The sequence below is a fragment of the Condylostylus longicornis genome, unplaced genomic scaffold (genome assembly GCF_029603195.1).
Source record: "Condylostylus longicornis isolate FDR11 unplaced genomic scaffold, ASM2960319v2 ptg000027l, whole genome shotgun sequence".
Taxonomy (NCBI): domain Eukaryota; kingdom Metazoa; phylum Arthropoda; class Insecta; order Diptera; family Dolichopodidae; genus Condylostylus; species Condylostylus longicornis.
The window spans coordinates 3799677-3812304 of record NW_026577996.1 but is presented as its reverse complement, the minus strand read 5'-3'; the positions used below and the strand labels follow the sequence as shown (position 1 = coordinate 3812304).

Here is a 12628-nt window from a genome sequence, read left to right as displayed (position 1 = left end):
AATATTTTCCGAAGACGTTTTTGGCGGCAGTGTAGTAATGCTTACTTTTATACTATTTTATTATCTTTGTATGTGACTAATGTTTTGTTTTTGCTATAATAGTAGAGAAAATAATTGTTGTAACTAAAAAGACAGTTTATATGGAAGATAATTTAAGAAAAAGTAAACTGGCAAAAAATTTCAAGATTTTTATCATTTCCGTTGTATTTTAGTCAAGCATATAAGAAGAATGTGAACGTATAGAAAAATTTTTTGTAGTTGCAATTTCCCTCTATCAATTATTTAGCAAGTAATTACAATCATTTTTACTCGACTTTACACAATATGAATTAAAAAAAAAAACAAAAAAAGTATGAAAGCAAACTACAGAAAAAAAAGTGACATGTTATTGATTTCATTAGTTGAATTTTGAATAAATTAGTTTTTTATTGAAAAAAGAGAAAAAATAGAGTTGACCGTGTCAATTCTGGGAAACCCTTACGAATTTTTTACCCCATGTGCGAGTAAATATGTCATAGCTGACTATGGGACAGACTATAACTTTAAGTTGCCATATTTTTTTTCTTTTTCTACTCCCTTTGGAAGCGTAGGGCATCTACAAAGCTTCGCTATCTGACTTTGTTCTGCGCCATTTCTTTTATTTCGGACCATGTTTTACGGGCGCCCCTCACTTCTTTTTCTACTGATCTGCTGCATGTTTCTTTGGGTCTACCTACTCTCTTTTTTCTCTGCGGATTCCAGTCGAGGACCTTTCGCGGAATGCCATTTACTGGTCTCCGAAGTGTGTGGTCTATCCAGCCCCATTTACTTCTTCTGATCTGGGCGTATACTGGTTCCAGTTGCCGTATTACCATATTAATTTATGCAAAATTTTAGTATTGTGTTTACAATATTTTCTAAGATATGGCCAAGCTACTTTTAAAGTTGTATAGCAGCTACCCGAACCAATATCTCGATCATATTCAATTTAAATAGGGTTCTGGCATTTACTACAACAAATCATTTGTGACAATTTGGTGAGCTAAGCTCGATTGGTTTTTGAATTATCGTTGGAACGAACGGACTAATGAACAGACATCGGAATAAAATTCATAAAATTCGGAATAAATTCGACGCCGATCAAAAACATATATTTGGGCATATATTTCGGACAATTATTTCTTAGCGTTACAAACGGTAAGGCAAATTAAGTATACTCTTCGAACATACGTCCGTACGGGTATAAAAGAAGAAGAACACATACATACATACATAGATATTTGCAATTAATATTATATTTAATTTGAAAGAAAGGAGAACAATTTTAATGACAATTAATTTCACAAAAAAAAATTTTTTTGCAATAAAATGTATTTTGGATGCCATTTAAATTTCTACCAATATTCATGAATTGTGAAGCTTATTTACATAAAACTGTTTGAATTTTCAATTAATTAAAATATATTTACTATATAACAAAATAACTACACAACTACATAACTATGTAATTAAATTGTCATTTATAAATAAAAAAAACTGTTCGAAATAACAACTGCTCAGCTCAATGTAAGTATGGGAAATTTTGAACAGGAAATGGGCTAAAAAAACGCTATTGTGCCAAGTTTTTGCGTCAAAATTTTAAAACAATATTAAGACTCACATACAAATTTACCTAAATTTGAAAATTATCAAATTTCGCTCAAAGTTCGAAAGCAATATTTGTTTGGGATAATAAAAAATTTTTCGCTTATCAAATGTATTTCAAATGAATTTTGTGTAGACCTCATTCATTTGACAAAAATTTAGTATTTTGAAGAGTCCCAATTCTATATCGTTTTGTTGATGGATTTAAATTAAGTATTATTATATTAAAATAAGCCTGTTAATCGTTGTCCTAAATATTATATTACAGGTTATTTATTTCTCTCATAAAAATTTAGCTTAAGTGAGGTCACTACGGCAAAAATGTTGATCAACTCATCATGTTTACCGTGTTAATTCACAAAGAAGTTTTTGCCCGATTCGAGCTAAGAAGAAGAAGTATATAATTATAATTAAATAACGAAACCATCGACGGACTGAAAAATATAGCTTCATTCGCCCTCTTCTAACATTAAGCAAAGCACTACCAGTAAAAAATATCAAATATGATGCGACCGCGTCAGAAATCATTCAATAAATAAGCAACATACGTTAAATACAAAAATAATTCCTAAAAGTACGTGTTCCTAAAAGTATGCAATTTTTTACAATTTAATATTGCAATCATAATTGCTTTTGAATTTCTTATATTGTTTCACAAACTGGCATAATATTTTTATAATTTATTAGCTAAAAATCTTTATGAGACCCGCTCTTCTAATAACTTCAAAAAAAAAAACAATCAATGTACTTAAATATTAATGAATGTTTCTTTGAAAGGAATCCCGTAAGAATTGCAATTATTTGTGTATGTAAAATACAAAAAAATTCATAAAATTTTTATCTCTAATAATGTAAGCACACATAAAAATTTTTTTTTACAATTTTTCAATTAACTGCGGCAAAAACTATATCTAGTTAAAGTTAACCATATTTATTTTACCTTATATATTTTATTTAAAAAGTGTTGCCATGAATTAATTTACTGCAAAAACTCATTAAAATAAAATTATTGAAAAAAAAAAGGAAATAAAAACAGAAATTATATTTTTCGTTTTTGGTAAATAAAGTTTTAAATCGTTAACTTGGAAAAAGCAAAAAAAAAAAAAACACAGTTAGTTTTTTTTCTTGGTTTTATACCTTTTTTATGCCCAAAAACCGCACCCAATTTATGCGATAACGTTAATGTAAATAAACAATTTTCCATTCATTTTTCTTTTCATATTTATCTTCTCCCCTCTTGACTTTATTATTTTCTTGTATTGTGAAAATTTTTTTTTTATTTTTACGATTTATAAAAGAGAAGGAAAAATAATTTTCCCTAATTATTTTTCTCTCCTCGGTAATAATATTTTTAGTGTATATCCAAGTAACCCTCGTATGACAGTACAAAATTTATAATGTAACAACGGTATAAAACTGTAATTTAATAATGTATGTGCTATATATGTATGTTGGTATGGATTTGAAAAGAAGAGAAAAACTGTAAAAATATATGTAAAATGTAGATAACATTTGTTAAGTGACATAATAAGAATAATGAACTGAATGTCAAAATTTATTTGTAAAGGAAACTAATTCAATCCAACCCAAAAAAAAATTTTCTACTTGAATTTTTGTTGTTATTGTTGTTGTTGTAAACTCAAAATGTAATAAAATCACGGTAAAAATAATAAATTTTACGTTTTTTTTTTAATATCCTTAAAAATGAAAGTTTTTAATAAAATAAAAATTAGATATCTTTATACTTGTTGCTGTTGCTATAACGCCCAAAAATAGGCGTGGTACGTACATATATATACAAATAATATTTTTCAGTATTGATAAATTAGTCCTAAGCTCTCATATTATTTTTAAAATAATTATTAAGCCTGGTGAGTTCAGAATTCCTGAATGGATTGAAAACTTCCAAATGAATGTGTCTCCTAAGATATTAGTTGCCCATTTTTGCATAAGAGAAAAAATTTTTCACCACCACTTTTTATAAATAACTCGTTAAAATGCTCGTAAAGCTTAAAGTACCTTCAAAAATAAAATTATTACGCGCTAATGGCAAGCAAACCATTAAAACTTTCAAGTTCAGTTGAAGATCAAATTAAAGATTGAAATGTCGCCTTCGTTTACCGTTATTTAGTATAGTTTTTGAGGTATTACAGTTTGTGACCATATTTTTATATAATTTTTACATGCTTTTAACTTGGCAGAAAATATTATAAAATTATTTACATACAAATAGTTCACAAGATTTGAATGGCATAAAAAAATGACTATCAAAAACAAATTTGTTAACAGCTTCATAGATTTGTCTATTTTCAATTTTTTTTTTAATCCTTAACAATTTATCATTTTTTCCTCTTAAACCTAAATATATCCTTCCTAAATATCTATTCTTGTTGCACTCTAACAATAAAATTAACAAATCTTTTATACAAACCGTTTAAAACGGATACGCTACACACACAATACGTTAGTAACAAAAATATTTTTTAAAAATATTCAAGAATTCCATTTATTCCCATAGACCGCTTATATTTCAATCGTATAACAAAATAAAAAAGATATTTTAAGTTAATTTTAAAGGAAAATAATGAACTAAACTGTTATAATATACAATATAAATGTCAAATATTAGTTTATTAAAATATTTATGAGCTTGCACCACACTCATATACCTACATGCAATAAAATCCTAACCCTTGTATTTAATAAAATGTCACGCTTCCATTTTTAAATAAAATCATAAAATATAAGTATATGAATAAAATATACGTGTGCAATGTGCATACGTCCTCAGATTCGAAAATATTTTTTTATGGTGTTTATACATGATTAGATACAAAATAGATCGGCTATAATTTAAGAATTTTTATGGGGAACAATAATTAATCTTTAAAATTTTTTTTTGAAAAGAAAAAAAAAATACTGCAGATGTCAGTTGAATTTTTATAAAGGGAAAACAGAAAAAAATAAAAAAAAGTTATCTAAATATTTTTTGAAATCACATGTTAATTAAGTTATGAAAATTGCTTGTAGATTTATTATAAACTAAAATAATATCTGTTTTAAACCTGAAAACTGGTCAATGTTTAGTAGGTAGTTATTGCTAGATTTAAGTATCTCTACGCTCTCATAAACTTCTCCACTAATTTCTTCTTTTTACCCTTTTTATAACCTTTAAGTTTTCTCCTGTAATTTTGTGATCCGTTTGATAAAAGTGCACGTTTTACCTCACTTGAAAGTTTCTTAAGCCTTGTTGTAACTGGTTATTTAGTTTGCCCTATGTAAAATTAATCGAAATTATTGCATTTGATTTCATATACAATACATCACTCATGCATTTTCAATTTATCTCTAACCGATTTTAAAAAGCTCCTTAATTGATATTTACTGCTGGTTTCAGATGCTCGGATATTAAGTTTTTTAGTTGCTTACATAAAACGTGCTTATATGTTATCTCGTTTAAGCTTTTCGTTTTTTGTCATTAATGAATTTATTAATAGCTTCAACCGAATAACCATTCTTGACTGCTGTGTCCAGTATGAAGTTCTGCTTTTTAGCTCTTTTTTGTATTAGTGTAGATTGAATTTGAAATTAAATGCTTCGAATTGTGTGGAGTGCATCTTTCTGCAGTTGTTTTCTAGCTGAAGATATTGAATCCAATTTTTCTATGCACATTCGATTTTTCGATTCACAAATTCGATTTTTCTATGCACAATCGATTGATGCACCTGCTGATATTTTCTAGTTCTCTTTTGTCCACCATTGCGAAAACGTCTTCAACGTCCCGCATACATATTCTAGGCAACAAACATCTTATTTCCGAATAGCAATACTATTACTATTACCTTTATCAGGAAGTATTGTTCAATTCCGGCAAATAAATCTTCTCCTTTCTTGTTAATTAATAATATTAAAGAAATCAAGTTGTCTATTGTTGAGAAATAAGCTAGCAACTGCATTTACCTATAACTCTTTTCTATTTACTTATATAATTCTTTTATAATATTTAATATGAACTTTTAATTTTTCAATTACTTTATTATTATAATATTATAATTTCGCATAATACTATATAATAATTCAATTTATTTAAAAAAAAATTATTATATTATTTTAAATTGGCAGCTGTATTGCTCATTTATGTAATAATGTGCATATTCACTTAAGTACCACAATCACACACACCAAAATATACATACATATATTATTTTCGAGGAGTCAGATTAATCACAATTCTAATATAACATAAGTACACCGAATGTCTGGATTTGTAATTTCCTAAAAACCAGGAAAAAAAAAACAAATTATAAAAAATTGTAAAAAGAGCAATAATTTTTTATTTTTTTTATTTAAGAATATTCTCGCGTGACTTAAACTATTTAATCATTTTGTCAGGATAGAAAATAAAAACAGCAACAAAATAACGTGTGTGTGTGAGTAAATATTCTTTATAATGTTCTTGACATTATAAATATTGTGAAAATATTGAGAGAAGAGAGAAAAAAGAGGAACTTTTATGTTTTTTATGAAGTTCCCCAATTTACTCGTAAGTCGTAATAATAATAATAATATTAAAGCAACCCAAAAACCAACCTAGATCACAGAAGTGTATTATAACTTTTTTTTTTTGTTTTTGTTTAAGTCATTATTATTTTCCTATACTTAATATCATAGTAATATTTTGACATAACAGCCAAATAATTATTTATTTTATTTTTGACAAGACAGAATGTTTATAATGTGCTCGAAATATTTGTACTCTTGTTTATAAGGTAAATATTACGAGAGTTTGTATTTTTTGTTGTTTGTTTGTGTATGTACCTTTGTATATCGATATTGAAATTATGTTTTGCTATGCGGTTTTCAAACTATGACAGCCAGATTTAAATTATTATTTTGTTTTCTGTCTTTTTTCACTGTTGTTTTTTGTTGAAAACACGAACTTCTACAACTTAGTTATAAAAATTGAAATCTAAATTTATATGTGAATGAATATAAGCCCTATAAGCAAGTCAAAAATTTTTGATTGGCAAGTATATAATATAATAAATATAATATGTCGGTTATCATAAAAAAAAATAAAATAATTTAATGGATATTGTAGATAAATTAAATAATTTTATAATAAAATTGTGAAAGCAACTATTATAATATCAACCAAATGTTATTTATAAAGTAAAGGCTTTAAGGAAAATTATAGATGGCACAGATGTACAACGTATTAAGTGGATGTACTTGGATTTGTCGCAGAAGACTGAAGTAAAATTATAATTTATGACTGTAATCATGCGCATTTTTGTTTAACTACGTTATACAATGCTCTAAAATAAATATATTTTAATATTTTTCAATTATTGCATGAGTACACAACCTTATTCCCTATAGTACAGAAATAAAAGAAAGAAAAGTTAAGAATTGACTCTAAGGAAACTGCACGAAACAACCCGAAACTACGCGAAATTTCAAAATGCATGTATTTTACTGAAGTTTCTATTTTCCCTTACTGTATTTTCTGCAAGCGACTCACTAAAAGCATATTTAAAGATTTCTTATCAAATTTATAAATCGCATATTTTTCAATATTTTTAATTTTTTCCGGAGTAAACCAATAATAAACACTTTTCTTATGAATAGGCATAAACTATTATTCACTTTTGGCTAACTTTTAATTTAAAGTCCCTTTTAATTTCAAATTCAGAATGTCACTGTGACCAACGAATAAGAGTTTAAATATTTAGTAAAATAAATATTTAAAATCACAGTAGCTGTGGACTATCAAATAACCTCTGCCTTTGAAATTAATTTTTCCATTAAATTTTATTAAATTTTTTGTTTTTAAAATTGAAATATTTAAATTAAAAGTAATGACAACATGCAGGAGAGAGCCATTACATTATATTCCTGGGTAAGCAAAATAATTACCTTTTGCAATGTTCTAATATTACACTCGTATATTTTAAATATTCGTATAGATACACTGGATATTCTCCACAATACACTTATCGTTCAAGCGATTCTTATGGAACGTTGATTCAAAAAAATCTTGTTGATTTTAATAAAAAACATTTGGAAAAGATTTATTTATCAACCCGAGCTGATGACGAATACAAAATTGAAAGACCTATTCTTACTGAAATTGATATAGCAAAAGAACATGAAATATCAAAGGAATCGCATCGAACATTATCTGGTTTTCAGGGTTATATTCCATTTTTAGGTGAAAAAATTAGTTTACGTTATGGTATTTTAGTTGATGACAATATACCAGCAATTGATAAACAAATTTTAGAAGATAAACGAAAATCCAAGTATATTAAATATAGAAGTGCTATACTAGATAACGGTAATCCTCATAAAAGTTTGGGCGAAAGATCTGTAATTTTTATATAGCGAAATTTAAGATTTATATAATGAATTTGTTTTCATTTAAAGTTTAAGGGAAATGATTATCGATACTCACTATCCGCTCTTAGACCTGATGTGGAGAGTACTGAAAATGATGATAATATCAAAGATTTACCGGAACCACCACCACTTCCATATTCTAAAGAAAGTTATTTTAATATTTCAAACACTAACAATCATATTTCTGGTAAAAATTAATTTTTCTTATAATTATTATAATTTTTTTGACACAGTGTTCCCATTGAATAGATCCATTACCTTTTAAATGGCCTAAATTCGGTGAAGGAAATAAAGCTTATGAAAATGGAATTATATGTGATTTTGTTAATAATTATCATCATAGACGAAGTGCAGAATGGCCGATTATGAAAAATATAATAATGGCAGTTCAAAATTACAATGATTTAGAAATTTATTCAAAACATAGAGGAATCATACCAAATTATACAGGACATGTTCCGGGGCAAAAATTTTCTATTGGTAAAACATATGGAGCATCAACAATAGATGCTAAGAAATTTTTAAATGCCTAAATATTGAAATTTCTGTTAGTGCATTAAGTTAGGCAGGTTTATAATAATAGATTGCCCTGTAACAGGATTATGCGGTATATAGCACCTACTAAATCATCTATAAATAAAGGACTTGAGTTTTTCTTTTTATTTACATATTAAAATGGGAACATTATTTTTCAATTCCCATATTGAATATTAATTTTTTTTATTTTGAAATAATTGACCCCCTTAAGTCAATAAATTGAAATTACACAAATTATATAAGTTTAGTAACTTATACAAGAAATTTTATTTTCCATTAATAAATTCTATGAATACATTCGAGCATACTAAATGGCATTTTAAACAGTTTATCCTATTTATATATGCACAAACAAACATACACAAACTCTATATGTCTTATGTAAATAAGTTTACCGAAAGCTAAATAACTGTTATTGATTAATTTATTTCCTTTTAAGTACTTTTTTTTGTTTTTGTATATAAGTGTATATACATATTATATACACAAATATGCACCTTATAGTTCTGTTTAACATTTTCTTATATGAATTGTAACGAATACTACATGTAATTAATTAATTGATGTTGTTTACTGAATAAATTTCAGTTTATTATAAATGAGCTAATCTATATTACGATAATATACCAACAATATCTACACGGCACTACTAAGTATATTAAAAATGTATTTTATGCAAATAATATTCACTATTTGAAATACAGGACGCATTTTATATGAATTAGGGTCAAAATGAAGAGTCACATTAGGCTGAAATTTAAGAGAATGAGTGAAGTTGACAAAAAATGAGCGTAATATGACAGTTATTTTGATTATAAATATAAGTTGTATGAGCAAATGAGAAACAATTACTCGTTAATGTGGCAGCTTCAAGCGTATTTGAAGCCTATTTTATCTCTGTACATAAAGCCGGCTTCACTCAAACCAATTACAAAACTTTGCTTACTTGACTTGAAATATAATAGCTTAACGTCATTTTCAGGTTTTGAAAGTGACCTAGTAAAAACGCTGTTTAATTTTCGAGATGAATTCTAAACAGCTACCCAAGCTGACGAAGTAAATGTTTCAAAATCAAAACGCATTTATTAAGACTGCTAGGGTAAATAAGGATTCAAATTGTTGTCCTTCTACTGCACTCCTAATTTTTAAAAATTTTCGAAATAAAATCAACTTAAAGGTTATGATTAAAAATTTTTCGCAAACGAACATTAAGATTTTAAAGCACGAAATTTTATTTTTATCGAAATAATCTGCGACCATATATTGTTGTTTTATGAAGCGAGTAACACTGTATATATTTCACTAATTGCCATATCTACATATTATTATAATTTACCTTATGTATCTTATATTTACCTTATGTATACTATATTCTCGAATGAATACCATACAAATTAAATAAATAAATAAGCATTAGGCTTTTCCTATCCTTACGATAAGGAATTCTCAATGTACTAATAATTATTCGAAGTACAAACATATTAGACTTTGTACGTATGTAATTGAGCTCCTCAAATATTCAAATTGTTAAGAAAAACAAGAAATATGAAAAAATAAATAAAGGTACGCAATTTAACAAAAAAAAATATCCAAAAAAAAAGCCTAATTGATTCTACCTACCACATTCGAATAATAAGCAGAAGTTCGAATTCATATTTATTTACATATCCATATTTACTGTTACATATATATACATAGTATATTATAATATACATTATATAGATATGTTAAAATTTGTAATGATACAAAAAACTGGGAAAAAAAAACTGGGCACATACGGCACTGTCATTTTATAACCATGCACACATTATTATCTGCATATGCATATAAAAACCACAAAAATATTATTGAACATGCAAGTATGTATATATGTACATATACATATAAGTATAATTCATAATATAATTATGATAACCGCTAAAGTAATTGTCAACTGTTACTCATTCTGAATATTGATTAATGACAAGAATGTTAAATAGGGCCACATAAAAAACAAGGTATATTATTTAAATTTTGAGTACTTTAAGGATTGAGAATAAATTTTTTTAAAAGGGAATTTTAAGACGCATTTATAAGGTCAATTACAGGAAGTCACATTTTAATTAAAAAAAAAAAACTTAAATATATTCAATTTAATAATGGAATGATTAAATAGTTAGCACGATTACATTGTTAGCATTATTTATTAGGCGCATAATATACATATGTACGTATTCATATAAAATTTATGTTTGAAATTAAAATATGAGAAAAATAACAATAATAAAATATTAAAAATTTGCAACAACGGTATACATTACGTTTAAATCGGAATATTTGAAGTTGAACTTATTGTCCGCTGATTTGATTCTCAAATAACCGAACATACTATTGTGTATATTAACTGGATGACATTTAGAAATTTCGAAAAATGCATTCCTTTTCATCTAGTGAATGTATTTTAGGGGATCGTTGATATTTCTTTCATAGTCAATTTTCAAAAAAAAGGAATTAAAAATCTTGTATAGTACCCTACTAGCACAAAACGAGAACGATCTACAAAGGCTATTATTCAAATTTAAAATCATAGCTCAATCATACAACATGAAAAAATCAATTGAAAAAACCAAGTGTATGACCATCGCTAAAGAACCACATTGATATAAACTGTCGATTGATGATCAGTCAATTAAACTGGTTATAAGTTTCAAATATCTTGGAGTAAAATAACAAGCCATCGCGATATCAACAAAGAAACACACGTTTAAACAGCAAAAGCCTCCGCAATATTGGGTTATCTCCGCGCTGTCATATAGAAATATAAATATATGCTATTAGAAAATAAAGTACGCGGCTACAAAACTTGTGTACGTCCCATAATGATATATGCAGTTGAAACAAGAGCAGCCACATCAACGACCAAGCAAAGGTTCCGAACGGCTGAAATGCAAACTCTTAGACCAAACCTGTGGGTTAACTCCCTTAGACAAAATTAAAAGAAGTGTAGATATAAAAGAATGAAAAATTCGGGACGTCGTTCGATGGAAAAGATGCAGACGGCGCTACTGGACGGACGATGTGAATAGAATGAACGAACACCGGCTACTCAAAATGGCTATGGTTAATAAGCCCGATACTTAGGGGAGACCGCCTAAAAGATGGCACGAGTGCTGGACCTCAACATCCCAAGAGCAACAAAGTCCATAAAAGAAAATATTGGGTAAACAGAATTGCCTGCCTAAAACAAGAAGAAGAAGAAAAAGTTACAAAATTTTTACAAAGTACCAGAATACAATGAAGCACTTGTTTAATGCGGTGAGCGCTTATTCGTTTAAAATGTTATGAAATGTTTTTTTTTTGGAATCAATGACTCCGAAAATCGACGGCCGAATTTTGTGGGGTGGGGTATATTTCTTGTTTTTCAAAATTACATTTACATTTATTTACTTAAAATAAATTGTAATTGTTTTTTTTCGTTGAATTTAATTAATTTACTATTTTAAAGTTTTCTAATTGTGCAAGTACAAAAAGGGTAAACCGAGGAACATATATAATCTAGTATTATTTTAGACACCTTATTCTTATAAAATTCTTTATAACTACAATTGAAATATTTTTTTGTTATGTTATCTTTGAAAATTTCAATACCTTCTTTATTATCAATTCTTGAAATATGCATGTCAATAACGAACTTTGGTATTTCTAACATAGAGGGATTTATCTTATCATAAATGTCTGATCAAATTATCCATTTAAAGTCATTTATTTCATTTATAGTAAAGTCTTCTTTATAGTTAAAAGAAACTGCATTATAGCTTTTAATCACGAAACACTTTGAAGGAACATCTACCGATTTTAGCATAGTTAATTGTAAATCATCTGCATTGATAAGTAGATTTAACAATTCGCAACACGATTTTATACGGAAGAGAGAGGTACAAAAAACTAATATTTTTTCAGGATCCATGTCAGGGCGTACATTTACTACAGATCTACCATGAATATATATTGACTTTATGTAATTCTTATCGTAAACCACAGTAACTTCATCAGAACAATTTGGGGAATATTTGTTAAAATTCTCCAA

General features: G+C 27.0%; 1 protein-coding gene across 1 annotated transcript; it reads left to right on the top strand.

Moving 5' to 3' along the window:
- The first annotated feature begins 7484 nt into the window (after positions 1-7484).
- Positions 7485-8558, top strand: LOC129607493 (UPF0605 protein CG18335-like). Its single transcript, XM_055518522.1, has 5 exons — positions 7485-7525; positions 7593-7995; positions 8053-8212; positions 8275-8373; positions 8434-8558. The coding sequence occupies exons 1-5, from the start codon at positions 7485-7487 to the stop codon at positions 8556-8558; spliced, it is 828 nt and encodes a 275-aa protein (XP_055374497.1).
- Positions 8559-12628: the final 4070 nt, after the last annotated feature.

Excerpts from the sequence above, each read along its gene's own strand:
- LOC129607493 (XM_055518522.1), top strand. The coding sequence starts at position 7,485 with ATGACAACATGCAGGAGAGAGCCATTACATTATATTCCTGG. Across the intron at positions 8,213-8,274 it reads CACTAACAATCATATTTCTG|ATCCATTACCTTTTAAATGG; the intron begins GTAAAAATTAAT and ends CCCATTGAATAG. Across the intron at positions 8,374-8,433 it reads TAATTATCATCATAGACGAA|AAATTTATTCAAAACATAGA; the intron begins GTGCAGAATGGC and ends ACAATGATTTAG.